The 21,661-nt window shown below is 53.6% G+C and overlaps 1 protein-coding gene across 1 annotated transcript in view; it reads right to left on the bottom strand.

The window, feature by feature from the left end:
* The window catches only part of CNTN6 (contactin 6), a 164,964-nt gene that overhangs the window by 100,992 nt on the left and 42,311 nt on the right, over positions 1–21,661 (bottom strand). Inside the window, exons 10-11 of the mRNA XM_037049922.1 lie at positions 17,931–18,018; positions 2,254–2,380 (exon numbers count right to left, since the gene is read on the bottom strand). Coding sequence (XP_036905817.1) covers positions 2,254–2,380; positions 17,931–18,018 — 215 coding nt within the window. The remainder of the gene's footprint in view (positions 1–2,253; positions 2,381–17,930; positions 18,019–21,661) is intronic.

Genomic DNA, 21,661 nt, shown 5'->3' with positions numbered 1-21,661 from the left:
CTAAACACCAAAACACCTCTGAAAATCAAACGCACCTCCTCCCTTTAGGGATCAGGAGGCTGGTGGGGGAGCCGGGAATGGTCACCCCAAGGTCACACCCGGGACGGCCTTTGCCGGGCCGAGCGCCCTGGCTCTTCCTTGTGGGGCGCGACCTCTTCGCACCACACCCGAATCACCTCCAACAGCGATAGCCTCCAAGTCGCGGAGATTTCCCTGTGTCTCACACACACGCACACTCGCCCACGCACCATCTAAGGTGAATGTGGTCAGAAGTGAGATTCCGTTATGAAATCTGAGTCGGTCACAATTAAAACCAAATTTCACAACTTGTTGCTAATGCTCTTTATCTGAGACACCGCTGCCCTTTGCTTTATTATCAAGGAAACTGGCTCCGAGCCTGGCATTTAAGCTTCAGAAACTCAGTTCTAATTCCACCCTTGCTGTTTCCCAAGTCTCTCGCCCGAGGGTGTTTTATGCTGTTAGAGGTGGAATAACCCGGATCACAGGATTGGAACGAAACTGCCTGTCATCCGCCTCCTAATTTACAAACATCTTAGAAACAAAAGTCGTTTTAGCAACACAGGATTTGGTGGTCTCTTCATAAATAAAGCTAATCAGTGAATGATCCGGAGAAACACTGTTTTATATTTTTCCTGCCTGTTATAAACCCGTAGACATTTTCATGAAAGTACTAATTGGTGGATGGACTGATTGCTCTCAGACCTAGCAAATGTCCCTTATCTTACAGGGATTCATATATTCTTTTTCTTCTTTCACAAACTTGACCACCCCTTGTGAGCAATCTCATTAGCTGTCAAAAAATAAAACTATAACACTAAGTATTAGGGGATGTGACAAGTGTGTTCGTCAGATTTTTGTGTATTTAATCACATGTTAAATGAACCAAGACAGCTCATTATTTAGGAAAAGCAAACAAGCCATTTGTAAAGTGAGTGGTTCCCCACCCTGAGAGCCACTCACTCCCCCGTCCGGGGGCCTCTGCAGGAGGCCGGGAGGACATGAGGGGACACAGCCTTTCAGCGATTCTGTTGTTAAAAAAAAATACTGCTGAAGTTAGCTCGACAAAATGCAGGGGAAAATTCGTCTTTAGTTTGTGCAGTAAGTAACTCGGCCAATTAGTCTAGACAATTTCAAGATCAAAGCAGTTATAAATACAACTCAGGTATTTTAATGCACCGAAAAAGTAGACAAAAACAGCTTATTGTGCCACAATGGGCTGAAATCGTTACTTTTCCTGTGTGTTGACTCAACTTCCCTGCAAAAAAATTAAGCCTTTTTAAAAAAGCTGTTAAAACCCAGTTACAACAGTCATATTCACGTTTATTCGGTCTTTTCCTATACTCACTTCGCACATGCAAATCTTGCCAGCAAAATATCATTATTATTTACACAAGCGTGAATACACATGCATATATTTTTAAAATTGTGAATTCCATCCTCCTCGTGGGTCAAATTCTGCGTCTCTTGCAACCTTCCTCCCCATCATTCCACAGGTTGTATGTGAGAAACAAAGCAACTACTTTTTGTCTTGCCCCAAACAAAATTATTGTTCTGCCTTGAGGGTACATAGCTGTTTCCAACACATTTTTCTGAAGTCTGTGTTTTTGGGGTGATGAGACCTCTCAGCGGAGTCACAGAAATCTGTCAGATACAATTAAGTGTCCCTTCCGACTCACTGCTTTTGGGGAGACGTTCCTACACTTCTGTCCTCACTCCGTGAGCGGAGTACAGAACATGGTGACACTTCAGTCTTTCAAATTTGGGAAACAGATCTTTTTCCTTTCCTTCTTGCTTTTCCCTTAATCTCTCTATTATTTTCTACCTTCCGTGCCCCCCTCCCTCCCTCTCTCCTTCTCCCCTTCCTTCCTTCCCCCCTTCCCCTCCTTCCTTTATTCCTTTCTTCTTTTCCTCTCTGCTCCAGCTTCCCCATGGCACTGCCAGGCACTGATGTCAAGAATAACTCTCCCAAGAAAGTCTCACCAACAGACAGAGCCCTTGTGGTGGTGGCCTGGGGAGGGGGTGGGTGGCCGCTGCCTGAAGCATGGAGGGCCTTTGGGAACGAATGCCCGCACCGCCGTTGGACAGGTAGGTGGGCACAGAGCCATACACCGCCGTCAAAATCCACTGAGCTGCACCCTGCAAGTTCGGGTCCCTGAAGCACTTTTGGGGGGGATGGTTTCCCTGGAAGACAAAGGGAAACGACGAGGGTGGTGCCCAGGGGCAAGTACTCACCTGTAATGCGGAGGGGGGTAGCCACTCGCGGCACAGCTCAGGGTGATTTCAGACTGTGACAAATCCGAAGGGATGGTGACATCCTGTGGCTCCTGGGTGAAGGAGGGGCAGCTGAAAGGACCGCCACCTGGGGAGAGACGGAGAGTCCCGGGTGAGAACCTGCAGCCTGCTCAGCCTGAGGCCGCGTCACACGCCAACACATTTAATTAACGCTTCGACTTTGAAACAATCTCACACATGCAGAGAGTCCTGCAAGAACAGCACAAGAAAAATGTTTGCAAGCGGACACCCGTGATCTGAAATAAATTAGCTCGCATTTCCTACGAGGCGACTCCCGTGTGGTAACCACAGTAAAACTTCCGACATCAGAAATGAGCACCGACTCAGGACCGGCCTCTCTTCTTCAAGTCCCATTTCACCCTTTTCCTAACAAAACCTTCAGGGCCAGAGAGAGGAGCCATGTGAGAACCACAGATTCCATTGAATGATCTGTCTGTTCCGTCTCCCTCAACATGGAATCACCCCCCTGGCTGTGACCCCGGGGAAGATCACTCAGGCCACGAGGCCCTGATTCCAGGAAGGTTCATCCCACCGAGGGCAGCGGAGCCAGGCTGGGTGCCGAGGGTGCAGTTACGGGGTCTACAAAGACTTGTGAAAACTCTGGTGAACCAGTGAGGCCTCTTTTTAAATTACCACCCGGAAAAGCCTCCCCTTGCCCTGCAGGGGGCAGCGGTCACTCCGGGCCCCGTCTGTCCACCCTGCCCTCCCCAGGTGCAGCCGGTCCGCCAGGCACTGAGATCAGAAGGGGACATGTGGCCTCCTGCCGCCTCCTCTCCGGGCCTCTGCTGGCCCCCTCACTGCTGAGGCTCTCTGGTCAGTGAGGAAGGGGCCGCCTGTGGGACTCTGCACTGTCCACTGCCTCCTCTTCCTCTGTAGTGAGCAGGGATGCTCCGGGGAGGGGTGTGGAGAAGAACCCCAGGCGTGGAACGTTCACACGCTCACTCGAGCATCTCTGTCTCCTCTTGGCTTCTTCCTGTTCCACCGGGTGCCCGTCTCCTTTGAAGTCCCACTCACCTGACGGTGCCAGGCAGCGTTCTGGAATCACCTGGTGCTTCCCCTGCCCCAGCGAGGAGAGCCATCATTCTAGTCCTGAATTAGAGAGTGGTGTTCAGAGGCCACGATGTGGATGCTGAGTGTGTTCGTTGCACCAAGGCGTTCTTGCTCCGAGGCTCTGTGTGTGTGCACGCAGGCACACATTTACATCCATGGACACCTCTGTCCACCCACTGTGACCTGCAGCGGGCTCATTCTACTTTTCCTGTGTCCGCATTCCTAATGCCCTGTTCAGATGGGGGCCCTGGGTCCCCATTATCCTCAACGGGTTACACCTTCGTTCCTTCTCCTGCAGGTAACCGATCGCCACGGACAGCTGCCACCGCCCCCGGGCTGTCCCTCCGTCCTCGCTTCCCTCAGGCTGGGCCTGAAAGGTCTCCGTCCTTCGCCTCCCTCAATCGCTGACACTGCACCGTGGTTCACCCAAGTGGGTGACATTCTCACATCTGCCAGGACCTATGTCTCACACGGGTACGCCCTTCTTACCAAAAATAAAACCGCAAAACAGAGACGGCCACCCAGGTGCTGTACTGAAGGCTGAGCTATTAGCCCCGCCGTTCCCTCAGGCTACACATCCTGGGCCGTCAGCACCTGTCCGACCCCCCACTGGGGCTCAGAGGGTCCTGGTGGGAGGGGAGTAAGGCCAGGGCCGCCCTCCGTACGGGGGTTGGGGGGGTCGTAAACGCGTCGTCTGCACACAGGGCCTGCAGCCCGAGCAGGAGGGAAGACACAGGACGGGAATCGCACAGCCATCAAATAGCCACCCGAGAGATGGGCCGCGCCGGCGGCAGGCAGATACCCACTCCAGGAGAAAGCAACGCAAGGAACCCCAGGAGAGTTCTCTAAATTGTTCCATGCCGTAGGATAAGAGCACGGATTTTAAAAATAACGTAACAAAAAATAAAAAAATAAAACGGAAAAAGGGGAAAAAGAAGGAAAAAAGGAATAAAATAACAGCAGTATTAAGATGAAGAGAAATCCAATAGAATCAGATACATTAGGGGCTGCAAACTTCAGGATAGATTGCAACCAAACCGGCAGCTTTAAAGAACTAATAAGTCAATTAAAATGGGCAAAAAACAAAACAGACAACTACTGAAAATTCAATTACTGACATAAAAGGATAATTTGAGGTGATTGTAATGAATGCAGTCGAGAAAACACAATTAAGCGATCGAAGAAAAGCAATGAATAAAAACGACAGACAGATATAATGGCTCCACTTAACCACGTCCTTGGCATCGCAGACATGGAGAATCAAACCTCATTGGAAGGTGCCGTCGGGAACGTCCCCTGTAAATGGACGGGACACCCAATGCCAAGGCCCCGCCCGCCGACTGGCGGGTCCTCGAGGCCGAAGACTCTGCCAGAAGGCCAGCCTGAACCAGCAAATCATCCTAAAAGGCGGAAAACCGGCAGGCTCATCTCTGGTGTGACAGCCGCAGCCTCCTGTCCCAGAAGACAGCAAAGAACAGTCCCGATGTTCTGAGTAGAAGGGGCAAGACTGTTGTCACCCGCCGTGAAATCTTCTAACTATAACACGGGGCACCCAGCAAGATGAACAAGGAGAGAGAACCTTTCACGGGAGGGAGCATAGACGCCTCTTCCCGGAGAGACAACTTAACCAGGAACGCAATCTAAACACGCCGCCTGCACTCACGCACCACGCTGGGGTTAGGGGTGCGGCAGGTGGCGAGCCTTACACACGAGGACGATGAGAAAACACCGATGCAAATGAAAAAATGAAGCGTGGGTGAGGGAATGTAGCAGTGTGAGTGCCAACGTTCTCTTGTACTGAGAAAAGTCAAAAGCAAAAAACCATGTATGTATATGTGTGTATGTGTGTATATATGTATATGTGTTATATATATATACCACTCACTTTCTTAAAGATTGTATTTATTTATTTTTAGAGAGGCGAAGGGAGGGAGGAAGAGGGAGAGGCACAAATGAATGTGTGGCTACCTTTCGCATGTCCCCCCACTGGGGACCTGGCCCGCAACCCAGGCATGTGCCCCGACTGGGAATCGAACCGGTGACTCTGCTTTGCAGGCCACACTCAACCCACTGTGCCACACCAGCCAGGGCACATACGAGTCACTTTTAAAGCATTCTGGCTTCTTAGTGTCAGTCAGTGAGTCCTTTACCCTCAGGAAAAGCTTTAAAAAATATATTTTGTCTCAAATCATTTATTAGAAGTCCAAAATCTCTTTATTTTTACTTGTTTTAAACTAAAACACAGTTTAGTTGCAATGTTAAAAGTAGGGCCTATTTTTATGAAAGTACTTTTCTCTTTCTAGGCATTTACCTATCTCCATATTAATCTACCTTCTCCACATCTACCGGCATGGAAAGAGGGCTGCCATGTGACCAAATTTTAATAATTTTTACTATTAAAGTTACTAAATTTGAGTAAGGTTTTTAAAATTTTCTTTGCATAGCTTTTCGTAGTTTGAATGTCTGAGATGAACACGCATCTGTTAGAGAAAACCACGGGTATTTTGATTAAGGAGAGAGACTGGAGCAAATACTTGGAGGTGGTCATCTGATCTCTGACGGCGTGGATGGCTTTGCTGCCACCCCCGGAAGAGAAGACCCAGATGCAGGGTCAGCACCCAGCCTGGCGAGGGACACTCTACGCCCGGGGTGTAGTGAGACTTCATGGTATCCCGTGCTTGAGAGAGTCATTTGTGACTTTTTAGAAATATTTTATTTATTTATTTTTAGAGAGAGAGGAAGGGAAGGAGAAAGAGAGAGAGAGAAACATCCCTGTGTGGCTGCCTGTCATATGCCCCTACTTGGGACCTGGCCTGCAACCCAGGCATGTGCCCTGACTGGGAATCGAACTGGCGACCCTTTGCTTCACAGGCCTGTGCTCAGTCCACTGAGCCACACCATCCAGGCTGTTTGTGATTTTTAGAGGACTTTACAAGCACCAATTAAGAGATCAGTCCCTGTGACACCTTTTGTGAGACACACACTTCCAATCTCATTTAATTGATGAATTTAAGACTAATAGAATTGGGCATTTACTAACAAACTTTGAAAGACACAATAGCTTGGTTTTGGTATCTTATTTATTCCTAGATATTTGTTGTTACCAAAATGTTGACAGCAAAAAGTCTAGCTGGGCAATTAATTGTCTGGTCTCTGTTGGCGAATGCTTAGATTGTTTTCACACTGTATCGAATTTATTAAACAACAGCAGAGTCTTGTCACTCTGCCCGCCGTGTCAGAAAGCACCGAGATTCCTGGTTTTCTGTGCAAGGACAGGTGTGAGGAAGGTCGCCGACCCCACGGAAAGCTTAGAGAAGGTCCGTGTTTGCTCACTGTTCTGCTGTGGGCGCCGTTCCGGAGCCGATGCTGCCCGATCTCGGTCCCCACCCTCCGGCTCCAGCAGCCCCAGCTCGCGGTCTCTCCCAGGGCTGGGCCTCTGCCCATTTCCACTGCGCCTTCCAGCCCGGCCCACCCTCTGCCGGCTCTGCTGCCTCCCCTGCCCCTCCGCTTCTAAGAGGAGAATCCATCCGTCTCCCTCCAGTTTCCCTTTGTCCTCCAGGCAAGTTACAAAATTAAAAAGAAAAAAGTCTCAGGGAGGTTTCCCCCTGATGCACAGGGAAGGAAAAGCAATCCCAGGGAGCTGCCGCGTGTCACTAGAGGCTCCCCTCCGACTGCGGGGCTCTGAGTGGCAGCCCCACGCTCACTGGGTGCTCCCTGTGACGGGCTCACACGAGGGGGGCGGGCAGGCCAGGCTCCGTTTTTTTTTAAACCGTGCCTCTGTCTGAGAGGCACCAACCAAGTCCACCGACCCACTGGCAACAAATGCCCCGGAGAGCATCTGGGGACAGGAGCTCAGAGAGGCCCTCCGGAAATCTGTGACCAGGGAGCGCGGATCGGACCCCACACACCCGTTACTGGATGGGAGCAGGCGTGACTCGGGCCCAGCGTCACGACGAAGCACGCAGACCCTTCCCTCCTGCTTCACGTTCATTGCCACGGGAGCATCTTGATGACGTCAGTGGGTTTGGGGTGACACGTGCCCTGAGTGGGTGGACACTGTGCCTCTCTGTCACAGAGGGTGTCTCAGGGTGAAGTCTCGCTCTCCTCCCAGTCACGTGTCCCTCCTGCCTGCTGTGCCACGCAAAAATGCCACCAATTTGTCAGAAAAGGTATGCCCTTTGTGGAAATGGCCTGATTAAGTTTTACAGGCTCATGTCTGTGTGGACGCATGGCAACCTCGTTCCGGGCTGCCGCCTCGGGTCCTGGCTGCCACCTCGGGGCCGGGCTGCCCCTGGGGCTGGTCTGCCCTGTCCCCCTCTCCTGGCTCCTCCCTGCTCTCCCCTCCCCCCACCCCCGAGACTGGGCAGGGCCGTCTTTCTTTTGGTTTTGCCTCTGTCTCTCTGTCGATAAAAAACGTTTTCACTGCTCCTTTTCTCACGCTGGTTTAAGATCTATTCACCTAGAAGCAGGTTGATATTTTCCAAGGGGAAGGTTTCTCACGGATGACCATGTTTGGTGGGTCGACTCCCTCACGTGTCCTTGCCCTGGTCCCGACGACGACGGCTCAGGTCAGGAGACGGCCCCCGAGTGGGCAGGCTCCCAGCCTCTCTGTTCTCCCCCACCGTCCAAACGTCCTCGACGGCATAGTCACACCAGACTAGACGCTCAGCTGCCACCGGGACAGGAAGTCGTGTCCCTGCGTCAATGCACTCTGCTGTCCGCCTCCCAAGACAAAGGTCCAAGGACCAGGCAGCCCATGGAGATGACAGACAGGAGTTCGACTTTTTCCGACACACACTCAACAACAATATTTTTTCCTGATACCAGCCGGGAAACCAGCTGATTCCCTCCGGGTGGGAGGGCCGCCCCGGTGTTCGCCATTTATTCCTGGGGCCTCCAGCCAGTCCCAAGTTTGGGTTCCTGGTTTTCTCACTCGGATTTGAACACAATCAGCGTCCACGCCACGTGAGGTGCTCCTGCGTGGACTTTGGGGACATTTACACGGTGAGTGAGCGGCTCTCTCCCTTCTCCTCCTCCTCCTCCTCCTCCTCGCTGTCCTCACCGTCCCTGTCACCTGCCTGCATGTCCCTCCCTGGGGGAGAAGTCAGATCGCCTGAGACCCACCCTGTTGGGCTGGGCACTCAGAAAGAAGCTTCCTTCGCTCAACCGGCATCCGGTAAAGTTTAAGGTTATTATTTTGTACCACTATAAAAACAGTAGGCGCTCATTATGGAATATTTGCCAGACTCAGAAATATAAAGAGAAAAAATACTCAATTCTGTCTCCGCACAATAACTACTATTAGGATATTGTGGTTGTAATTCCCAAATTTTATCTACTTTTAATTTTTAATTTTTACTGCTATTCAGTTGCAAATATTACAAACATTCCCCCTACTTATTAGCTGGTACTTACCAAATTTCATTTTAATAGAAGTATACATTTTGAAAATTTCATAATTCATCACGTGACTAATATATCCAAATGACAATGTTTTCCTTGTCTTATATTTAAGTTTCCTGTTATAAATAATGTAATATTAATGGCTCTCCTATGTTTATAATCATGTCCCTAGCACAGTTTTCTAGAGATAGAATGGATGGACCCGAGAGAATTAATGCTGGGGGTTTTCTGATACATATTGTTAATTTTCATCTGATTGACTCTAGCGAAGACAGGGGACACTTTTCAGAGCGAGTATTACCCCAGCTGGGAATTGAAAGACAGCGGTGAGGGAATTTTTGACAGTTTGCTGACTGTTCCACGTACTAGCGATGCTCATCATCTCACCTAAGTGTGCACCCGTGTCTCCAAGCACCGTGCAGACCTGGCAGAGAGGGGGACCAGGGCGTCCACTGGGGAGGACGTGGCCCCAGGTGAGAGCCAGAGTGAGGGAGGGAGACAGGGAAGGGCAATGAGGAAGGAGATGGCAGGGCCGGGGGTGCTCAGAGGCAGGTGTCCACTGCCCTGGGGTGTCACAGGTGGCCTGCTAGCCAGTGTCACACAGCCACGGGACTGAGCTTACTCACTGCCAGCTGGACGCAGCCCCTCTGAGGGCCGGATTTAAAATGCCTGCTGCTGTTATGTAAGACAAAGAGGGAACCTGTTTAGATCTTGAGCTGGAAAAACGTAGACACTCATCTGCATCTCCCATGCTGATTGCGAAGCCAGGCACAGAGACCCACCTACGCCCCCCAGCACGGCCGCGGTGGGCTGGCTGCCACTCACGCCGGAGTCTCCCACTGGTTTCTCTGGGAGGCAGGGTGAGGGATGGGCACTGTGTAGCAAACTTCTCACGAGGGCCCGTGAGTCGCAAGCGCCCGGTGCTTTTGCTGACTAGGGCATAAAAACACAAAAATAGCGGGGAGGTCACCTGGGGGCCATGAGTTAGCTTTATGATAAAATTTTTATTGAGTTTCTCAGAGTGACCTTGGTTAATGAAATTACACAGGTGTCAGGTGTGCAGCTCTGTCACACAGGGTCTGTACATTGTGCTGTGTGCCCCCTACCCGAGTCCGGGCTCCTCCCATCACCTCTTACCACCCTCTACCCCCTCCACCTCCCCCACCCCTTCCTCTCCGGGCCTCACCACACGGTCGCCTGGGTCTCTGAGGCTCACTCTGCCCGATTCCTTCACCTGCTTCACTCAGCGCCCCTCCCCCCCGAAAGCTGCCAGTCTGTTCTCTGTATCTGTGAGTCTGCTCCTATTTTATACTGTGCATGTGTGCACAAGTATGCACCAGTGTGCAGGCATGCACATGTGCATGGGTACATGTGTGTGCACGTGCACGTGTATGATCACACATGTGAGTCCATGTGTGCCTGTGCTTGGCTTACAACACACGGTGCTATGGACGCTGCTCTTTAAAGGCCAGGTGCTTTTCAGTGTCCATGACCTGTAACTGACTTGGACATCAAAGTGCCCACTGCCCACAGCCTCTGGCAACCGTCCTCACGGTGCCCCCAGCAAACACAGATGGGGATCAGCAAGGCTCCAGAGCTGTGCTGGGGGCCGCTGGCACCTCCACCTCCATGACAGCCTGGACACAGGAGAGGGTGGGGAGACGGCAGTCCAGCCAGCCAGGCGCTGCCTCTGTCTTCCTGATGCCTGGCTGGGGGCGAATCGGAGGCCGGGACCTCTGACGCGTGGTGTGGCTGGGGGTGTCGCCAGCCAGGGCCACGGATGTGACTCGTTGCCATTGTGCCCACAACTCAGAACCACTGAAGGCAGATGTGGGTGGTGGACAGGTGAGTCTGAACAACCTCCCGTCTCAGAGGAAATGCTTTAGTGCCCGTTGAGTTATGGGGAATCTGACAGATACAGGCATGAAGGTGAATAATGAAGTTAATGGCCTTACCACGTGCTCTGATGTCATCGGTGTCGCTTCGCTACTGGGCCCTGGCAGGCCCGTGGGAGCTGCCCCGGGCTGAGCAGGAAGGCGCCTGGATGCTCTTCATCCTTGGCTCTTTCTGTTCGCCTCTGAATCCTCGGGACCCACAGTGGTGATCACGATGCCCCTTGGCCCATGTTTAATGAATAAATAACGGACAGTACAATTTGGGTTCTGATGCTGTAATTAGTGGATTTCCTGTAAGAACCTATCCCCAAACTCTTCGATGAGTATATGGGGTGCAATCTTCATTTCGCTGAATGAAATGAAGATTCACTTCATTTCACTTCATTTCACTAATACCGAGAGCCCACCATGCGCCAGCTCTCAGGGCTTTGCAACGTGATGGGGGCTCATCCTCGTCACAGCCCTTCCCTCACCCAGCACGGAAGGGTCCCCGAGTGCCTCCCGTGCCAGTCGCGTGGAGAAGCCGGGCGCACAGCAGAGCACGAACAAACAGAACCCCCTTCCTGGAGCCAAGAGGAGAAGCTGCGCGTCTGAGGTTCCAGGACAACCCTGGTCCCTACCGCAGAGCCACCACACCCCTCAGCGCTGGGCCCACGTGCCCCCGCCTGGCACTCAGGGTCCCCGCTCTGCCTTCCTGGAGCACGTCTGTGCCGCCCCTGCACTAGGGGACACAAGGAAAGTCCACGCTCTCTGGGTGACCGGTCAGCCCGAGCAGGTGCCAAGTGCAGTTCGGCACCGTGCGTCTCTGAAACACACTCTTCCCGAAGCCGCCAAGGTTAAAGTCACTCTTCCCGTAACCACAAGCACACTCATTTGAAGTTCGGCGTCCACGGCAATGGTACAGGGCGGCGAGCGCCCGACCTTTCATGGTGCCTCCCTGCACTACGCCAGGGAGCAGGTTTCTGGCGGAACAAAGGCATCGGCTGCTGAGTTTGGCACGAACCTTTAATGCTGCCTCGTGCAAAGTAATCCCCTGCGACTGCTGACATAGCTGTAGGTTCTTGTGCAGAACACAGGAGGTGACAGCGACGGGTCCCCAACGGTGTGGGAAGCAGGATCACTCTAGACACGAGGAGAGTCAGATCCTGGGTGTAAGGAAGGAGACCGGCCACCTGTGCAATAGCCCCAGGTATGTGGAAACGTGTGCCCGGCAAGGTCCGGGAGCAGCAGGGCCCTGCAGGCGTACGCTGAGAAAGCTTAGTCTGAGTCAGGTTCGCGTTGCCGTGAATGACCCAAATGCCTGCCGGCAGCACCAGGGGTGCTGCAGAGGCCGGGGAAGGCCAGTGAAGAGAAGGGGCAGCGTGTCCACAGAGCCCTCCGGGCAGGAGAGACACCGGCAGGACCGCTACAGCGGCGCTGGGTGTGGGAAGTCGTCTCAGTGCTTTATTCAGCCCCGAATTGGACTGGCCCGAGGAAATGCTGACCCATTTCTGTAGGAGGCACTTGCTAAGCCCTGGGAGGGCTCTACCTGATCAGGGTATCTGTTTACCTGGGGCCTGGGGCCGGCCAGAGAGTCCATGCCAGCGATGGGTTTGGTGGTCCCGGGGGAGGCTTGAGACTGAGGGGTGTCACAGGGGCAGTCTGCCAGTCCGCATGACTGCGCCCCGAGAAAGACATCCACGGATCACTTTGCTGCCCCCCAACCGGCGTAGGGGCCACAAAGACGGCGCGTTTAAGGGACGAGGACGCTGTAAGGCCTCTGCACACCGAACACATACCTCTGGACAACCCAGCCCTGACGAAAGCTCCCGCAAGCCAGTCTGTGCAGAGACATAGGTAAAAACCCGCCCACTGGGGCGTGGATGATGGCACGGGCAACCCCTCTCCCCCTCCACTTCCCGAATGAACTCCCCTCCTCAACGTCACTTTTCCGGCCGGGCAGCGCAAAACAGACCTTTAGAGATGCCAGCATTTATTTCATATTTGCGTCTCAGCAGCAGTCATACTTCCCAGGGCAGGTGACACACATCAGTTTCCCCCCTTTATAAAAACACCAGACGAGAACTATGTAACTTCAGAGTCACCAGGGAGGCAGACATTGTTCGGCCGTGGTCTCCGCCAGGGCCTGAGCCACGCACCCAGCGCAGACATGTTCAGGTGGTCTTTTCCATTCTGAAAACTAGATTTAAGGACTTAATAGGCATGGGTTAGGTTTTCACACTGCAAGAATAAGATGAAAGAGGACTCAGTTACAGCAACTGGGAAAGAAAGAGCAACACCTGAGTGGGAAGCAGAGAAGCTGACTAACTCCCCTTTGGGTGTTACTTTGCTGGTCAGTCCAGAAGACCCCCTATTTTGGTCGTTTGAATTAAAAGTCTTTGTGTAAGTGTTTAAAATAGTCAGAATAAAATGCGTCATTGCCTCTCCCAGTAACTCTGGGGGAGTCGCTGGAAGTTGTGACGCTCCCCTGGGTCCGCCTCCCAGCGAACACCTGAAGGCAGGGGACGCTTTCCAGCGTGACCTTGGACCTGCCAATTCTCTTTCAAATGATAGGTCACCTTTGGCCACCTCAGCCAGCTCTGTGGTTCAGTTCTGACACCCTTCTGGCTACGGCCCGAAATCGCTTCCGGAGCCTGGGATGCCCAGAGCACGGGTAACATGGTGCACCGGCAAGTCTCGCACATGCTGTGCGGTCGGCGCAGGGCTGGTCCCGTGAAAGGACCCGGGGGCGCCTCCCCGACGCGGAAGGAGACACAGGGTCCCGACGAGAGCCTGCCCTGGCAGCCTGGGGCCCGCCCACTTGCTTTTTTATTTTCTCCCACGGGCTCTGCCTACATTTAAAATTACCGACAGACCAGGACTACATACGAAGCCACGGTATCTATCTAAGGAAGCGGAATTGCTTTTTAATGGAAGGATTTGTCACACGGTATCTTCAGATTCACAGTCTCTTGACTTTCTCGGCTCCTCACATCACTGGTTTTATGCTCATCTCGATGCTGGAACGGTCCTACTTCTTCGAGGCCCAGGAATTTCAATACGAAGTGAGCAGCGCTGACTGCGGCCTGTGCATGGAGAACACGCCCGCTGGCCTTTCCAACATCACAAGTTCAGAGCACACGTGAAGGAGGAAAAAGAGACCGTGCCCGTGACAATGGCACTGACGTTGTTCAGTGAGATCAGCGATGGAAGTGAAATGATTATTTGAGACGACGCATGTTATGTGATCAACTTGGATTCCTCTGGAGCCGGTCTCAGGCTGCACCCTTGGACACGCGTGGAATCGCTGTCGCCAGGATTGCTTCTAAAGAAAGAAATGGAACGGCCCAGGCCAGGCCATCAGGCAGGGAAGGCAAAGTGGCCACAGGTGCCCGGTGACCACTCCAGTCGGATCTCGCTCCTGGAGCTGGAGCTGACGTGTAGTTTTATGCCACAAGCATGCACGTGTGTTTCATCACTGCTTCCATGTGGAATATGTGATGTAAACACAAGCACAGTTCATATAGGAGTTACATTTTGGGGGTGGAAAGCCAAAAAAGCCAGGCGAAGCGGCAACAGGAGATGAAGGAGAGCTCGCTTGTTTGGAACTGAGAGGACCCCGCTCCAAGCTCACCCCCTTCTTTCCCAGGACGATGACGGGGCGGAGAATTGGTAAAAACCCAAGCCTCGTGCAAAATGAGCTACTGAGTCTAGTCCCACGGTGACTCCAGAAGTCAGTCTTCCCTGTCCCCCACAACGTCCTCTCCAGGTCCCTGGTACGAAGTCAGTTTGAACTCCTCTCCCCAGAGGCCTGGGGGGCGGGGAGGGCACCCCTCACCTGGCCCCACCCCACCAGGGGGACGCGATGACCGAACACTCCCGTGCAGGGATGCTGGGCTGGATGAGTTGTCTCCCTGGGACGCTGGGTTAGAACAACAAGCAGACGTGCCTGGACGAAGCTTTGAGAAGAGTAGCCAGAAATACTGACGGAGGTAGTAGAATCATGGCTGAATATAAAAACACCTGGAAATCATTCCGTGTGTGCTGAGTGTCTTGAAAGTCTGAAGCTTTGAGACAGAAGGAGAGGATGTCCTGGGGCCGTTGCTATGGTGATCGGGGGATGCCGGTGGGGTTGTGGGGGCAACGGCAGAGGTGGGCAGAGAGGGTGCTTGGGCGGAGATGAGGGGAGTAGAGAGACGCTGAACCGTCTGTGGGGCCGTGTTTTGTAAATGCTGCTACTGTTTAGATTCTCTACAAAGAATAACCTCAACTGAGAGAATAAATGCTCTCAAATATCAATGCCTCAGCCATGAGTCATCAGCATGAAACCAGCAAATCACAAGGACAGGGACCCTGTGGGCAAGTCCCCAGAGTGTGCACATAGTTGGGAAGGGGTCACCTCACAAACTCAAAACTGCAAGCCCTAACACCCGAGGCACAGGGACACACAAACGCTTGGAAGCATAAATGCCACCGTGTCCCAGTGTGACGTGGCCCAGAAGTGTACATGTATGTCTGTGGAAGTGTACACATGTGTCTGTATGACTGGAAGTATACATGTGTGTCTGCATGATCAGAAGGGTGCACATGTTCTGCACAATCAGGAATGTATGCATATGTCTGCACAATTCAAAGGGCATGCATGTGTCTGCATGACCAGATGTGTACATGTGTGTCTGCGGGTGTGCATGTGTGTGTGTGCACGATCGGAAGAGTACACCTGTGACTGCAGGATCAGATGTGTACACACAGGCCTGCACACTTCAAAGGGTACACATGTGTCTGCATGGTCAGAAGGGTATATATGTGTCTATGGAAGTGTACGCATGTGTCTGCATGATCAGATGTGTACATGTGTGTCTGTAGAAGTGTGTGCGCGTCGGTGGGAGTATACACGTGTGTCTGCATGATCAGAACACTTTAAAAACACATGAAGAAGTATAAACTGTGCTTCTTGTTGTAAGACTTTTGTTGTTCCATTTGCTTCATAAAGCAAGATGGCATCTCAGAAACTCAGGGAGGGGAACAGCTGAACGGGGCAGCCTGCGTGACTTGAGGCTGCGTGCGTGGCCAGTGTCCGAGTTCCTCCTGACCTGGCCTCCACCTCCAGGGAGCCGCCCTGGGTTCCGCCCCGTGCGGCTCAGGCAGCTCTGAGGAAGGCGGGTGACCTTCAAGGGTCCTCTCAGTCAGAGAGAACAGGGCTGCTTCTGAGAGCTGGCAGAATGGAAGAGGACTAGAATGTATAAAGGCCTCTGGACAACAAGATCAAAGGGAGAGAGGCCACCGGCTTGGCAGGGGCCGCCAGCCTGTGCTGAAATGTGCCGTGTGAATTCCCAGGAAGCTGTGAATGGCCAGGGCATGGTGAGCCCTGGTGAGCAAGCGAGAAACAGAGGCCAAGCACGTCCCAGAAACGTGGAGGAGAGTGTCCCGAGACTAATTCTGACAAGTGGACAAAAATAATCAGCCGGAACAGGATTATCATGCAGGACAGTGGGTGATTGTTTCTGATTCACAAACTGCGTAGTGTATCATGGGAATTTAACCCTCAGCAGTCGGGGAGGCATCGTTACCTCCCCGAGGTAACCATGGGAGGTAGTCCTTCACAGAGACGGGGACCCCGGTCCAAGGGGTTCGTTGGGGCAAGTCCGATGGCCGAGGAGGCAGCGGGGCTACCGTTGTGTCCCAAGCCTCTGAAGTCCTGGGACCTCCATTAATATTGGTCCAAGACCTAAGCCTGCACGTGAGCCCATTTTCCCAATTCCAAGTCTGATGTCCTTCCCAACGAGCTGGCCCCTCTGTCGGCAGCGGTCCTCCCTCCCGAAGTCACCCCAGCGGGCTGACCGGCGCCACGGCTGCTCCTTCTTCCGCAGCCTGGCCTGCTGGACATTCTCCCTCGGCCACGTGGGTCACCTGACCGGTGCCCCCCACCATGCATGTCACTGTCCCTGTTCTCTTCCACTGACCTGGACACCGGGGAGAGAAGGGCGGGGCAGGAGACGGGTGACAAGCAGCTGGCAAGGGATGACTGGGGTTCTACAAGACTGCTGTGGACTCTGAAGTTCAGGCGGTAAACAGGAAAAAAGCAGCCCCCACAGAAACTCGCTGGAGGCCGTGTGAGGCCCTGGGACCTCCCTGGGTTCGGGCTTGGCTCCATCTGTGTTCACATGCCAAGTCTGTCCCCTTCTACCCATGGGACATCGGACAGCTGCTTAACTCACCCGCGTCTCTCTCACCACGAACGTTCCCGGGGGCTTCCAGAGACTAATGTCGCCTTCTCATGGTGAATCTCAGCTTCCTCTTCAGTCAACTGGAACCCAGAACCGCACAGAGAAGGGAAGTGGGGAAACGGAGCGTTAACTAAGCCAAGTTTGTCGGTCCTCCGATTCCTGGTTCGGAGCTCCCTGAGGACCACGCAGGTGGAAATGGGCTGTGGCGTCGACCGAGAACCGAACGATTCCAGGTGGTTGTTTGCCTTCCTACCACGTTGGCTGCTGAACGTCGGTTGCGGACGGTCCGCTCAGGTTAACAGCGCGTCTGGGGTGTCTGGGTGACTCGGGGAATGAGCCGATCGACCGTTTTGAAGGCGGGCAGACTAATCAGTGAGCTCTGAAGGCCGAGACGCAGCCCATCCTTAGCCCAGCCCTGCAATGGTGCATTCGACCACCCGCGCGAGTGGTGGATCGTGGTGGCAGAGCTGCTCCCGGGCCGGATTCCCAGCCGACAACAGGACGTCGCTGGTGAGGATTCGGGGAGAGATGCGGCGGCTCCCCATGACCCCGTGTTTCCACCACGCAGAAACCAGAATCCAAACCACCCTAGACCCTAAATCATAACAGCGACCTGGGGATCGCTAGGAAGACATGGGTTTGGAACGTGCATTCATGCCTCTTAAACAGAACCATTTTAAGTTATACACTTTAATTTTAAATTAAACAAAGTGGCTGTGCTTAATCACCTGCCTACAACATTCCGGAAATTAACACTGAGCTGTGCAGAGGGGCTGCAGGCCAGGACCCCACACCTCTGCTGACACAGTTTGGTGATTTCCCAGTGCAGGTGGGTCCTGTGTGAGGGGTGGGATTTTCAGGACAGAACCACAGGCTCCACCCCTCTGTCAGGGCCTGACAGAGCTCAGCTTCACGGAGGTTTTGTGTGTCCCCTTGTCACAGCCGTGGTGCCCAAACCCGGTGCCTGCAGACTGGCACCCCCTGGGGGATGGCAGCAGACCCCCTCTGTGTCTCTGTGCACACGTCGTGGGCGTGGTGAGAGTCCGCAGACCCGCCCACTCACAGGTTTCCAGACTGTCGTGCAGCGTCCCCGCCCGGGCTGTCCCTCGGCCCCACAGGACGCCCTCCTCTCCTAACCGGGAGGCTGTGCTCTGGGGAGCGGGGCACACAGGTGTGGGGGCTCGACAGGGGGGTCGTCTCAGGATGCGCACGCAGTGAGTCACCGTGTGGTGTCCCTCGAATACACACCGTTTTGTTTGTCCATGACACCTCACTTGAGGGGAGGAAGACCAATTTAGAAGTGAAAAATATAAACCCCAAGGCCCATCAAGAGCAGAATGGGAAGACCAGATGTGAAGGGTTCGACGATGGGAGTCCTGTACCCTCATCTCATCAGCGACTTTGATTGTGAACGACCTGAGCTAATCTCACCATCTGATGCCGAATGAAAGAAGGCGGACGGGAGAAGGGCACCCTGCGTGATTACATGTATATTTACACACGCATAATCATAGGTGGAACAATTACCATTATTACTCTCGTTATAGATATATAGGGCAGAAACGAGTGTTGTATTCCACCTAATTTGCATATGAAATGTAAAACGAACCTGTGTGATTGGCAGGCAGTTGGTTTTCCTCCTGTGTCTCAGCTGTGATTGGAGGGTCTCCCTGTATGGGGCGGGGGGGCGGGGCATGGTCTGCATCTGGGATTGAGTGCTGGCTTCACTGGGTGGCTTCCATGTGTGAGACGCCATTGACCTGACACTTCGACTCCATCCAATGACAACACTGAACACGATCAAATCTGGGTCGCGGGGGGAGGGGCTCTGGTGCGGGGTGTGGGTGCTCCCGGGGCTCCTCTGGGAAGGGGAGTCTGAGAACTACATGATTTCCACACGCCTTGGTTGGTGTGTCAGCTCACGCCAGTTTAAAATGCACTAAGGTGTTCTTTTTTTTAAGAAATATGAAGGAAAGGGAGTGAATAACAATGTAACTGCAGGAAATCCGTGGAATTAGGAGGCATTTTGAACACAATGCGAGCCCTTATCAGGACTCTGGAGCTCAGGGGGTGGAGCGCCTCCCCCTTGCAGACTCTGGTCTCTCTGATTTTGACTCAGTGAAGCCATGTGGGAGTCGCGGGGGGGGGGAGGGAAGCAGCGGAGAACCTGCCCAGACAACCTGCAGAGCCGTGAAAAATGAGGAAGTGTTTTAAAGCCCTAATTTGGGGGGGGGTAGTTTTACAGCTACATGGCTACCATCCACCAATACCTCTCTCTGCAATCTCGAAAGCTGCCTGTGGGATTGCAAATGCGTTCCGCGGTTTGCGTGGTGTTTTAATGAGGGGAAGGCACATGACATCTGTGTTTTCCTGATCGTCCTGCACGCGCTTTCATCAGGACGTCGCCAGCGCGGCTGCCTGTCGGCTCTGTGTCCCCGTCACTCTGGCGAGTGGAGGGCGGCCGCGCAAGCGGACAGCCTGCTGCTTCCTCGTCAGCCCCCCCCCCCCCCCCCCCCNCCCCCCCCCCCCCCCCCCCCCCCTGGCTAAGGACCAAGTGCCTTATCTCTCAGATGCTCAGGCTCCAGCGGGGCCGTTGCTGGTGGAGAGTAGACAGGCTGAGCCGGTCGTGGGGGGAGGGAGGAACGCGGGAACCCTGTACCTGTGTGCTCGGTCCTACGTGTGTGCCCGGGTGTATGTTTTGTAATGTGTATACCACGCACAAATATGGGGGGTTTACACGCTTGCTTACACATATGTTTTGTAATGGGTATAACACACATAAATATGGGGGATTTGCGTGCTGACAGCTGGTGCTGCTAGCTGTTGGTGAGGAAGCTCTGGAGCCTAATTCCTTAAATCATATCCCACCCGAACCGAAGCTGGCCCCCGCCAACCTTACAAAGCCGCCTTCGGCACTGAGTTCCAGCTGTGTCGGGCAGTGATGTCCTGGGTAAACAGTGAGACAAGCCTCCCTCTGAGCGTTGGGTCCTCACCGTCACCTCTGCCGTTGTCTGGTTCCATGGCCCCTAATGACCCCCTGCCTCTGCATTTCAGCTACTGGAGAGAAATAACAAGCCTTCCCTGCCCACTTGCAAACACCGGTGAAACGCTGTATATAAAGCACTTTGTAAACTGTAAAGCACTAGGTACAGGCGGAACTAATCAAATACGAAGAGTCGGTCTTTATTTTCCCTTTGGAACTGAGCATTCCATGATTATACACGTATTTTCAACAAGAGTGAATGCTACAGAGTTCTCCGAGTGAGACTATATTTGAGAAAAATTACCTCTTTCAAGCCAAGGGGTGGACGCGATAACATTCCTCTTCATGCAATGGAGGCGAGGAGAACGGGGAATCATTTTATGCTGGAGGGGTGTTCAGAGTGGAGGTCAAGTTTGAACTGGCTGAGAAAGGCTGAGGAGGGGGCCACGCAGAGGCAGGCACCCCCCTGGACGGAGGTTTGGGAGCCAGGCAAATTGGGTGGAGGTCTCACGAGCAGGACGGCCCCACGGGAAGGACCCCACGGGGCTCACAACCTAGGTGGAACTGAATCCTTGGAGAACTTTTGATGTTTGTGGAAGGAAAAGGAATTTGAATGCCTGATGAGACCGTGGTCCCTCCTAGGAAACGGGGTCTGCAGAGGCCTCGGCGGAATCAGAGCAATGGCGGAGTCAGCTGTCTTTACGAGGGTCTGGGCGCATAGGAGCTCATGTCAGTACCACTCTCGGACAGCGTACAGCCGGTGCCTGGAAGCCAGGGCAGCAGTGAGGAAGCGTCTAGAAAAGTCTTGGGGGAAAGGATTGTGGGGCTGAGTGGACCGATAACCATGAAACTGGGCAGGAAGGAACGACTGTATCTTGAGATAAAACATAGACCACATTGTAGAGGTTCCGATTTCATCTCACGCAGCCTCAGCCGGGCTCTGCTCCCTAACAACCCCAAACTGGCCCTGGCTGCGTGTGGAACTGGGCTCCCTGCACCAGCGATGCCAAAATGGTGCGACCCTGTGGCAAGGGAACCGGGGCAAAGAGCATCAGCAAGCTTCAACACCTGGGAGTAGCTTTGTGCATTCAGTATTTACCACATGTTTTTTTAAAGTAGAAAGTGCCCATCTGGGGCCTGATGCTCTGCTGTGACTAACACACTTAGGCTTAAAACTGGGTCCTCATAAGATCCAACAACCCAAACGTATTTGGGGTCCTGGATCACCCCAGAAAGTCTGGGAGCTGACTTGGAAAGGCCAGGCCTTTATTTGAACAGGTCCACGGCACGCTCCCCGAGTGCCAGCCCTACCCTGAGCACCAGCCACACAGCACACACATGGCTGGCACGACCATGGCCACACAGGACCTACACGCCCCTGGATGCAGACGGAAAATGGACGCGGCACACACAGAGGTGCCCCTGAGCTCATTTCAGCCAGAGACACGCGCACTGAAGATGGTCGCAAGCCTGAGAAGGGTGACAGACAGGGCCATGCACGGGACCGGATGGTGCCACCCCAGCCGGATCTGAGAGGAAGCCCCTCTATGCAGGTGACCGATCTGAGGGTGTCATGGGAGGAGCCAGCCACAGAGAGTTCTGTTGCAGGCGCCTGCACGGCTCGCAGACAGGCCCTGAGCGGGGGCCCCTGTGATACTTCTCGGAGCGTCGGAAGGCAGCTGCTCCTTGTGTCCTGAACGGAGGCGCCTCTGTGCAGCAGAGGTGGGAGGTCGTGGGAAGCCAACTTGCCCGGCATCTTGCTCCATGGAAACCCCTCAGAGATTCAGGCTGAAAACCCCGTCGCCCACCTT

Source organism: Sturnira hondurensis, unplaced genomic scaffold (genome assembly GCF_014824575.4).
Source record: "Sturnira hondurensis isolate 20B ecotype Veracruz unplaced genomic scaffold, ASM1482457v3 Scaffold0006496, whole genome shotgun sequence".
Lineage (NCBI taxonomy): Eukaryota > Metazoa > Chordata > Mammalia > Chiroptera > Phyllostomidae > Sturnira > Sturnira hondurensis.
The sequence above is the reverse complement of the archived record's forward strand: the minus strand, read 5'-3'. Positions and strand labels throughout refer to the sequence as shown.